Source organism: Spea bombifrons, chromosome 1 (assembly GCF_027358695.1).
Source record: "Spea bombifrons isolate aSpeBom1 chromosome 1, aSpeBom1.2.pri, whole genome shotgun sequence".
NCBI lineage: Eukaryota > Metazoa > Chordata > Amphibia > Anura > Pelobatidae > Spea > Spea bombifrons.
The window spans coordinates 53552844-53563611 of record NC_071087.1 but is presented as its reverse complement, the minus strand read 5'-3'; the positions used below and the strand labels follow the sequence as shown (position 1 = coordinate 53563611).

The 10768-nt window shown below is 36.0% G+C and overlaps 1 protein-coding gene across 1 annotated transcript; it reads left to right on the top strand.

The window, feature by feature from the left end:
* Positions 1-1893: 1893 nt before the first annotated feature.
* Positions 1894-10545, top strand: LOC128487572 (serum albumin-like). Its single transcript, XM_053461611.1, has 15 exons — positions 1894-2002; positions 2644-2707; positions 3757-3889; positions 4109-4314; positions 4421-4553; positions 4770-4867; positions 5778-5907; positions 6582-6796; positions 7252-7384; positions 7482-7579; positions 8236-8374; positions 8738-8961; positions 9408-9540; positions 9985-10039; positions 10431-10545. Exons 1-14 carry the CDS (start codon positions 1930-1932, stop codon positions 10027-10029), a joined length of 1824 nt encoding a protein of 607 aa, XP_053317586.1. The 5' UTR covers positions 1894-1929; the 3' UTR covers positions 10030-10039; positions 10431-10545.
* The last annotated feature ends 223 nt before the right edge of the window (positions 10546-10768 follow it).

Sequence of the window (10768 nt, the reverse complement as noted above, 5' to 3'; positions counted from 1 at the left end):
GTACAGTGTACATTATACATGGATGCCTTGGAGCAAAAGTTAATATAAACTCAAACATCATTGTTGGCCTTGTTTACATATACCTACCCGGAATCCAGGGCCGGCCCTACCATGGAGCAGAGTGGGTCAATTGCCCCAGGCGGCATTTTTGAAGAGGCAGCACTTTGCCGCCCCAAACACTTTTTTTTTAAGTGAAGGAGAGAGAGGGGTGCCGAGTGGTTTTAGCTTATCAACTTGTCAGTACTCGCTTGGCTCCCCTCTCTCTCCTCTGCGAGCCCTCTAGCTCAGTCTCGGTGCCAGCTTGTAATGCTGAGCACCGGAATATGACATAATTTCCGCCGCTCAGCAGTAAAGCAGCGTGCACCGTGGCAGAGCAGGGAGACTCATCGCAAGACTACTGAAAGGTAAGCGAAGTACAAAGGGGGGGTAGGGTAGATAATAGGGAGGGAGAGAGAGGAAGGGTAGATAATGACATCGGCAGGGGGGGTGGCATTTTAAACTTCGCCCCAGGCGGCATTATGTCTTGGGCCGGCCCTGCTGCAATCCCTTGCAATAGTGGCAGCACTACAAGATTTATGTGGGAAAAGTAGGTCTTCTGGTTGGTGGGTGTGGATGAGTGTTTAATATTGCTTCTGCTACCCATGAAAATGGTGCTCTTCGTGAGCACCAGTGCCTCTTCATTTGCAATCATGGATTAATCAGAAAGACAGACAGACTTGTGTTCTTGTATTAAAGATTTTGAAGACTTGCGTATAAAAGGTACCAAGCACTCCATTCCCGTTGTACCCTGGACCTCCTTCCATTTCTGGTTCCTCAGGCTAAAAGATTGGAAGTCTCAGATGAAGTTGGAGAGTAAATCAATTTTCTAGTATAAGACTTTATCTATCTGTCTGCCTATGTACTTATCTAAGCTGTCATTATATTACTGTATTTGTTCGAATAGAAGATGAGGTTTTTTTTAGAGCAAATACTCTGAAAAATACATCTTGTCTTATATTCAAGGTCGTCTTATAAGCCAACCTCAAATAGAGGTCTGACTATAAGACTAAGATCCAGATCCCCGTAGCGCTGCAGGGGACCTGGATCCTCCTCTCTGGCAGACGGTGAACATCTGCGGAGCATTGGCCTGACAAGACCTACTGGTGCTCAGTCATAGAAGCTGGTCCCACTAGACACCAGAGAGTCTGGCGCATGGGGGGCAAGTCTGGTGATACATTGGTCGGGGGGCAAGGAGGCATATCGGGGATGCAGAGTGGCTTATATGGGGTATATGGCATAGGCGGGACAGAGTGGCATATAGGGAGTATAAGGCATATCTGGGGGCAGAGTGGCAAGCCTGGTGTCAGATGTGCATAACTGGGGGGAAGGTTGTCAAATAAAAGGAAACAAAAGCAAGAAATGCATCTACCTATCTTTCATCTATCTATGAAATAGCTATATATATATATATATATATATATAATCTCTATAGCTACAGCTATATCATATACTATCTATCTCTGTCATTGTTATATAAACTGCAATAAAGGGAAGCAGGGTTATTTTCCTTTGTGTGACCTTTTCAAATAGTTGGAAGAAAAGTAGATTGGGGACAAACACCTTAAACAAGGATCAGTTTGTTTAACCTTTTGTTCATAGTTTGATAAAGTAATTACCAAAGACTTTGTTTGAGCTTAACCATTACAAGCTGATTTACAAGGTCTTTCCAAGAGAAGTGGGCCAAGACACGTCTAACGTAAAACAAGTTAAATATTTTTTCTCATTACTTGTTTAGATTTGGGATTGTCAGCTAGGCAAATATTAATAAAATATGAGGTAGATTGGTTAATTATTTTCCGGGTTTTTTTTCCTTGAAATAGTATAAAAGGAATGATTTTCATCTTCTCCATTAGGCTTCAAAAAAGGTCCTCCTCCCAGAAAAACGCAGTCATGAAGTGGTTCATCCTAATCTGTTTGATAATTGGCTCCACGGAATCAAGAAATATATTAAAGAGAGATACTGGTATGGTTATATTATGCATACGTTCCCCTTTAAAAGATATGTATTTATAGACAATCCTTACAATATCATGCATTTATATAATGAGTTAATGTTATGCAGAATGTTGCTATGTAAAACACCTTATATGAAAACTGTTAATATACCGTTGCATGAAATCTCTTCAATTTTAATAAAAAATTATTTATTAGTATTCATTACCTTGAAATAATTATAGAGTTTTTATACTTTTATTAAAAACTCCCAATGTTATGACATGCTGCTCAGTGTCAAGTTTTTTTCAGCTTTAATCGTTTTAAGGGAAAATAACTCAGAAAAGCATGTCATAATATTTTGGGAAAGTCTCAAGAGTGAACCAGGGCATTTTGTGCTAAGATACAAATCCAAACATTTTTATGCAAGCTGAAATGAAATTGTATTTTATATATTGTATACATTTTAATTATTTTTTGGTTATAGCTTTTTTTAATCTTATAAAATATTTCTAGAAATCATAGGCGAAAACCTTTGCTCAGGAAACAAAGTGCATGTTTTATATTTTGTACCACTAATGTTATAGTATGCAATGTCCTGCATCATTTGTATTTTAATGTAAAGAAAAATATTTATCATGTAAAATTCTTTTTTTTTTTTTCCCTTTCCAGAGCCAAGCCACAGGCACATTGCGGATATTTACAATGCCTTAGGAGAAAAGTACTTTGACGCAATGTAAGAATTTTTTTAATATTTTTTAAATATATATATATAAGTCCAGACTGGGTCTTATGCCAACGAGGGCTTTAGAAATCTGGACAGGACCTCCTCCCTAACCTTTTTACAACTAACTATGCATGCCCTACTGCATGGCTCTCCTGTCTAAAGTGGAAAGTAAGGCAACTTTCTAGGTAGCCAATTTTTTTTAAGCCAAGCGATGCCAAATATTAGGAAAGCAGTTAGAGGGGGAGAGTGACAAAATCATAATTTGCCTTGTCCTGCCAGATCACAAGAAAATGCTCTCATTTGCCATCAAAGCCTATGAGGTTTTGTATAAAGGTGTCAAAAGTACACAAAAAGTGCAGTGCCTAAAATATGTCAATATGTCACGCTTGTGACATAATGGGCACATATAAATAGAATTACTAATTTGTATACATATGGCCTAGGAAGATGTTTAGCTTAATTTAGTCAGGTTTCTTGGGAGCAAAAACCAAATATTTATAAATAACACATGCAAATTTGTTTTGAGCACACACAGAAAAACTATATATATATGTGTATATATATATATATATATATATATGTATATATATATAGAAATATATATAATTAGTGTGTGTCCTGAGGAAAGTCCACAGGGTGGACTGAAACGTTGACATTGTAGCATCTTGCAAATAAAAATGAAGCACTGTTGAAGACCGTGAGTGCTGGCTTTATTACTTTTAGATTATTGTTACTTTGCTATTAGCCAAGCACCGGGCACCATGTTTTTTGAACTAGGAATCTAGTATTCATCACCTTATTTATGTTTAGGTAGGCGTGCAGGGCTATTTGTTATTTTATATCTTTATATATATTTATAATGTGTGTATGTATGCGCAGCCCTTCAGTGCCATACAAATGGCATATAGTTGAAGTAGCAGAATTCCTTCCAGAATGCAGCTACAAAGGGAACACGCAGCACACCTAGTAGAACCAATTGTCTAACTGGTGTTGTCTTCCCCTTATATAAGTTAAACTATTTTGCCTAATTGAAGTTAAGATATATGGTTATTTTGTAGAGTTCTTGTCATGCTGTCACAGAATCTCCAGAAATGTCCACTGGAAGAGCATAATAAACTTGTGACAAAAATTACTGACTTTGCCAAGCACTGTGTTCAGGAGCCTAAAGATGAGGAATGCCTTAAACCACTGGTAAGCGACTAATCCTCATTTGTATTATTGTTATAGATAGTTTATTCTCCATGTGTTATCCTGTGATGTATGTAATGAAAGCGTATTTATTTTCAATAAAGGTATATAGGTTTAACTTTCTGGCACCTGCCAGAGGTCCTAGTATGGAATTGGTGTCATCAAGGGGCATTTTCTAACATTTATTTATGGATTGTCAGTTACTGATTTGTTTTCTTTCAGGCAACTCTTTTCTTTGATGCAATTTGCGCAGTTCCTGATCTAAATACTCATTATGACTGGAGCAATGAATGTTGTGGTAAGGAAGGTGAAGAGAGAAGCAAGTGCTTCAGGGAACACAGGAATATTGTCCATGAGCCATACAAGAGACCAACATCAGAAGAACTTTGCGTTGAGTTCAAGAAGGACCCAAAGCACACTTTGGAACAGTAAGAATGATCAATCTTGAGCTGTCAATGAACAATCTAGCATTCTGCTTCTAGAGCTTAATGGCATGATAGATATATATGATTTTTTTAATTTTTTTATTTGCAGTTACATTCATGAAGCTTCTAGGAGATATCCAAACCTCTATTCTCCAGCAATCATAGGACTTACTGAACAGTATAAAACAATTCTATCTGACTGTTGTGAAGCAGAAGAGAAGGACAAATGCTTTACAGAGAGGGTACTGTAATAAACCTATTTTTATAGACAATATTTTTTTATATATATAATAAAGAGAATACAATATATATATATATATATATATATATATATATATATATATATAATTACACATGACCAAATGCAGGCTGTTTTTCATACGTTTTATAATAATTTGTTTCATTTTTCTGCTTGCATACTGTAGTACTGAGTAACCAATGAAGTATTTCTTCTTTAGATGACAGAACATAAGAAAGTGAAACATATGATTGAAGCTCAACAGAGACACATTTGCCACGTTCTTGATCACTTTCCAGTCAGAGTACTGAAAGCTATGTAAGTCTCTACTTCTATTGTTTTTTAAATGTGGTTGTTTCAAATGGGATTCAGGGGTTAATCTGAAGAGATGCCATTAGTAGCTAGTTTGAATGACTTAGGATACAAGGTGTCATCCTTATGATGTTGCATGGAAGAAATAGGAGTGAGTGGTTCCTGCTTTATATATGAATATTAACTCCTAGTGTACAGCTTTAGTTGTTGTGATCCTGTGATATAGAACCCCCAGCCAGGGCTTGACCTCGCCATTTGATGTCTTACTACAGCAAATAACGTTTTTGTGATGTTTATTTAGCAGGCTGCATTGGAGGGGAAATAAGTAATGATGCACCCCAATTGCTGTGGTTACATATAGCGTAAAGTTGTCTTAAAAAATGCTCCCAATAAATCAGTATTTGATGAAAAATATATTTTCTTAAAAACAGGCCAAGATTGAAAACTGTACATGAAAATGCTAAATATGATTACTCTGAATTGAGATTCGAATTTAATTGCAATATCTTTGGTTTTTGTCTTCAGGGTCTATGCATTTAGGTAATTCTAAAATCATTTATAAATTAGGGTTGAGAAAATTACTTTAAGCATAGAGACCTTCAGTATTTTTTCAGCCAGTATTATGATATTAAGTGTAACTGCTCTTTGTACAATGCTGGGGACACCATGAGGGCTATATTAAATTTAATAATACAAATGATTGAAGATTACCTATTATGCAAGGTGTTGGTATGCTTGGTCACGTGACATTGACTAGTCAGGTCATATGGATAACCCTTGACTTGTATCACTACTTGATCTGAATGTTATATTTTTCAATAGCTACACTGATCTAAGATTGTGTATAACATCAACTAGTCGGTTGACACAATTTTCATAAGTGAATGTAAATATAACTCATTGTTATTTGTTTCAGGAAACTTGCTCAGATCAGCCAAAAGTATCCACGTGCCTCACTTGAGGTTGTGCATAAGCTTGTTGAAGAAGTTACACATTTACATCAGGACTGCTGTCATGGTGACATGTTAGAGTGCATGGTCGAAAGGGTAAGATATTTATTAGTTAATAATAGTTGCATATTGTGCTATACAGCACACTTAGTCTTCCCATGCTATTTAAAAGATATTTACATACTTAATTGGGAGACATACATGGTACTACACCCAAGTTTTTTTCATTTCCCAGAACTGCCAGTAAACATTGAAAATTCAAAAGATCATAGATTTTACATTTATCTCCAGGATTGCAGGCTATAATTATGTTTGGGGGTTTTAATAAATTACTTGTGGCATTCTAAGAACCATTTCCTACATGTTTAGCGTAAACTACCCTCTGTCTGTAGCATGCAAACTGTGTCTCTACCCATTGCCTGTGAAGGAGCAGCTGGTACAGTGAAAGAGCTAGACCAGCTAGAGGGAGAGGAAGAGAGCAGACCAAAACCACTCTCACAGCAGGGGGTGTACAGAATAAATGAAACACATTTTTTGCCCTACAAGGTTTTTTTTCACTGTCTAGTCACCCTCCTTCCTCTGCTGGTGCTTCAGTGGGCCTCTTTGAATTTTAAAGGTGGGGTGACCCCTCTTGCCCCCTCTGTATGCCCATGTAGATCTTACCAGAGTCACAATGGGGTAGGTTGTAGATGGGGGTAATCTAAACTTTAAACAAAAAAATACCAAAGGAAACACATTTTTTGTTATCTATTCCTCTTTTAACATGACAGATGGAACTTACTCAGCATACATGTGAACATCATGCAGATATATCTTCAAAACTAGAGACCTGCTGTCAGAAACCTATAGTTGAACGAACAACTTGCATAGTCAACCAGGAAAATGATGACCTACCTGAAGGCCTTCCTCCACACGTGACAAAATTCATAGAGGATCCTAAAGTTTGTGAACACTTTGCTAAAGAAAAAGATGGCTTCCTTTCCAGGTAGATTTAACATTGTTTATATGCTCATTATTATATTACAACACATTTTATGTACATCAACCTAAATGGACTACAATCCACCCTAAGTGTACACATTGGCATCTGTTTAATGCGTAAGTGTTTGCTATGTGTTTTCGGACAAGCTCGTCTTCCAGCTGAGCGGCAGCCAGGAGTGATTACATTAAAGAAAGGTATCAGGTCACACAATTGGCCAGTCTCATAATTGTGCAGGGGGAGCTAATAAGCACCTTGGGATTTCTAGCTGGGTAAGAATTAAAGATGGTGATAAGCTTCAGGTGCAGCAATTAACAGTTAAATTGAGTTTTTAACCTATCATAACCATACTGTAAAGCATCATGGCCAACAGCTCACATATACTTCACAGTGTGTTTTGTTTGTCATGATTTTGGAACTGTTTTATTATGTCAAGTTAAAACTGAATTTTGTTTTGGTAGCTTCCTCTATGAATATGCAAGAAGGCACCCTGAATTCTCCGTCGAACTGCTCTTGGCAATTGCTCATGGATACGAAAATTTGCTTGAGAAATGCTGCAAAGAGGATAATCCCCCTGAATGCTACAAGGATGCGGTATGCTTTTTTTTACAAAGCCTTTAATGAGTTTGAAATGAATTTCCAAGAACTTTATTTTTTTTACTTTATAATATACTTTTTTTTGTCTCAATAGGCAACACTATTGTCAAATGCCATTAAAAGCAACACCGACTTATTGCATCAGAACTGTGGCGCCCAGGAAAAACTTGGAGACTACTTTTTTCAAGTAGAGTAAGTCTAACGATATAGGAAGTTATGTATCCAAGTGATGTGATTAATACAGAATGTGCTGTTGCATTTATGGTGTAACATTTTTAACACACAACATAAATGCATGGGCTGCAAAACTGGATAGTGTAACAAACAAGGGAAGATGCACAAAATATTGCCCCTTTACTATCGCAATATTGTCATTTTTTATATACAGAGTAGGCAAATGCTATTTATCTTCAAGTACCTCACAAAACACTGCTGTTTGTATCGCCGCTTGAAAGTGATACAAATGTGAATGAGTGCTATGATCATGCAAAGTCAGGTGCTCTTGAGGCCATTACCTAATTGTCTACTAAAACTGCCAAGCACATGATTAGATACCTCTGCCACTATATGGCAAGTTATTTTTTTTATATTAGCTGCTTAGAAACATAGCTGAAATGCAGCCAAAATTAAGTTTTAGAATTCAGCTGCACAAACCATTGGTAACTGCCATGAATTGTGTCCAAATCATGATCTAGGATTGTATTCAAATCATAAATTACTAATTTAGGAGAACTATAGTAAGAAATATCCCAAATATGCACTCAGGGGCGCAAGTTAGATTCTCACTCTCTAGACCCAGACCAGCGTTGCTTCCCTTGTAAAAAAAAAAAGTTTTGTATTCATTTTAGATTGCTGGGGCGCTATACCAGGAAAATGCCCAATGTGACAACCAGCGGATTGATTGAACTCACAAAACAAATGGTAGAAGTTGGTAAAAAGTGTTGTGCACTTGACGAGAAGAAGAAAATGCCATGTGCTGATGGAGGGGTATGACTATTTTCCACTGACCTTTAAGTGCTTTTGAATATTTTTCGGATAGTAAGTCTAAATAAAAAGGTGTTTGAGAAGGTTAATTTAGTTTTGTACTATATGAAATGATATGAAATGTTTCAATATCAGTCATACAAGTTCATTTAACTCCTATGATATTTCAGGGAATCTGTTATGAAGAGGGAGTGAGACAAAATAATGCTACACTTTTCTAGAATAACAAAGATTGATTTCCTGCCTACTAGAATTTCTCTTAATTAACTAACGTGTATATATATACAATCCATTTGTATTATTGTCGTTAACAACTTGATTATCAATACTCTTAAGGATTCATTATTATTTCTTACTTTTTTGTAGTTGAGCATTCTCATTGGACAAATGTGCGAGAAACAAGAGCACACATTTATCAATAACAATGTTCGACATTGCTGTAGTGATTTATATTCAGGAAGAAGAGCATGCTTTACAGGTCTTGGTGTTGAGCCATCATATGTGCCTCCACCAATAACGGACGATGCCTTCCACTTTGATGCAGCCTTGTGCACAGCCACTCCACACGACTTTGAAATAAAGAAATTGGGGTATGTTGCATTGATTTTACATTAAGATTTTCCTACCAGGGATACATTTGGATTTTTTTTTTATTTAAAAAAAAATGCAATATTGCATCCTATGAACATTCATTTTCATAACAGACATACACAGAGCATTGATCATGCTTTCATGTGATCACACCATAAAGAAGTGTGTGTGTGGGGAGTCAAAAGTATTAGCAGTATATTGGAGTACTTTACGTACTCAAAGCAGGTGTATCCTCAAATATGGAAAAAAACATTCACCAAACCAAGATCTCTATTCCACTCACATACAAACATTTTCATAATATCTGGGATTTTATTTAGGCAAAACGGCATTATTTTAACATCTGTAGAGGGAAGTAGGCTACCAAGCAGTCGTACAGCCATGTGGTTAACAATACAACATCATAATGCCAGAAAACATAATCTTTCTTTTTTTTTTATTACAGATTATTCATTCAACTCTTGAAACTGAAGCCACATTTGGAATCTGAAAAAATCAAAGAAGTTGTTGCTGAATTCACAAAGATGTTAGGGAAGTGCTGTGCTGAAGCAGACCACCAGGCATGCTTCACTGCGGAGGTACAGTATACAGTCTGAATAATACATGTACAAACGTGACAAAGCAACAAAATTTGGTATATTAACATGTTTGTTTTTTGCGCAATGTGATTTATTTCCATCATGTTTTATTCAGTAAACTTGGAGTTCCCTGGCTCTAAGCTGTAGAGTTGAAATTTTGCATTATGGTAGAAGTAGGGAGTTGAACTTCTCAATTAATGTTGGGTTCACTGATAAATTAATAGAACCTTGTTATGTACAGTTGAACTGTGCAAAAAATGACTAATATGAAAAAAAATCAATACGGCAGAATGTTGACTCTTTGAAAATGCAATAAGTTTATCAATGTTGATTGTTTAATTGTACCCATGAAATCGGTATTACATTGTGGCTAAAGACTATTCATTGTAACATTACCGGATTTCACATTAGTATTTGAACGTTTATATATTTTTTCTCTTATAGAAACCAAAGTTGATGGAACATTGTAAGCAACTGATTGAACATTAAACAGAACCAGGTAAAGTTTTGTCTTTCAGCCTAATACTTTCCATAAAACCACAATTGTTATATTGAATGCGAAAAAAATATGTGGTAATTAGAAACAAGAAACTGAGTTCAAAATTACTCAAGAATCATTGTATCTGGATGAAAACTACTATCTGGCAGTAGACTATGCACAATGATATAGTTCCTTAATGTAAAAACAAAAGACATGGTTACCATTTTCATTACTGCTCATTTATCTAGAAGGTTTATCAAACCAGTATTTTGACATTGTTTTGTATGTTTGGTTTTTCTCTTAATTGGGTTACATTTTCAGATGGTCTAGTTAATGATATTTGCATTAGTGCTACAAAACATATATATATATATATATATATAAAATGTTATTTATTTTTCTTTTACAGCCTGTGAGCAGATCGCTAAAGAAGATTTGTCTGCTTAATCAAAAAGCAGATATAATGAAAATAAGCTCATGGCACTTATCTTTGTTCTACAATAAATCAAGCTTTCAAAAATGGAGTATGTTTGTCCTCTTTCCACACTATGCAGATCAGTGGTACACAAAAAAGGTATGAGGACCACCATGGCTCTCTGGGTTAAATATGGTCCTCATGATGACACCAGGAATGCAAAAGAAAGGGAGAAATCTTGTATATTGGTAATATAGAATTGGGGAACTGGAAGGAACATGTTTGGCCAAAATTTCAGGCCTGTTATTAAAGTTAACTACATGTTAACTACA

Bases quoted from the DNA above. Each gene is read 5' to 3' on its own strand.
- LOC128487572 (XM_053461611.1), top strand. From the start codon at position 1,930: ATGAAGTGGTTCATCCTAATCTGTTTGATAATTGGCTCCACGGAATCA. The intron at 4,315-4,420 runs GTAAGAATGATC...TTTTATTTGCAG, and splicing joins CCAAAGCACACTTTGGAACA to TTACATTCATGAAGCTTCTA. The intron at 8,375-8,737 runs GTATGACTATTT...ACTTTTTTGTAG, and splicing joins TGCCATGTGCTGATGGAGGG to TTGAGCATTCTCATTGGACA.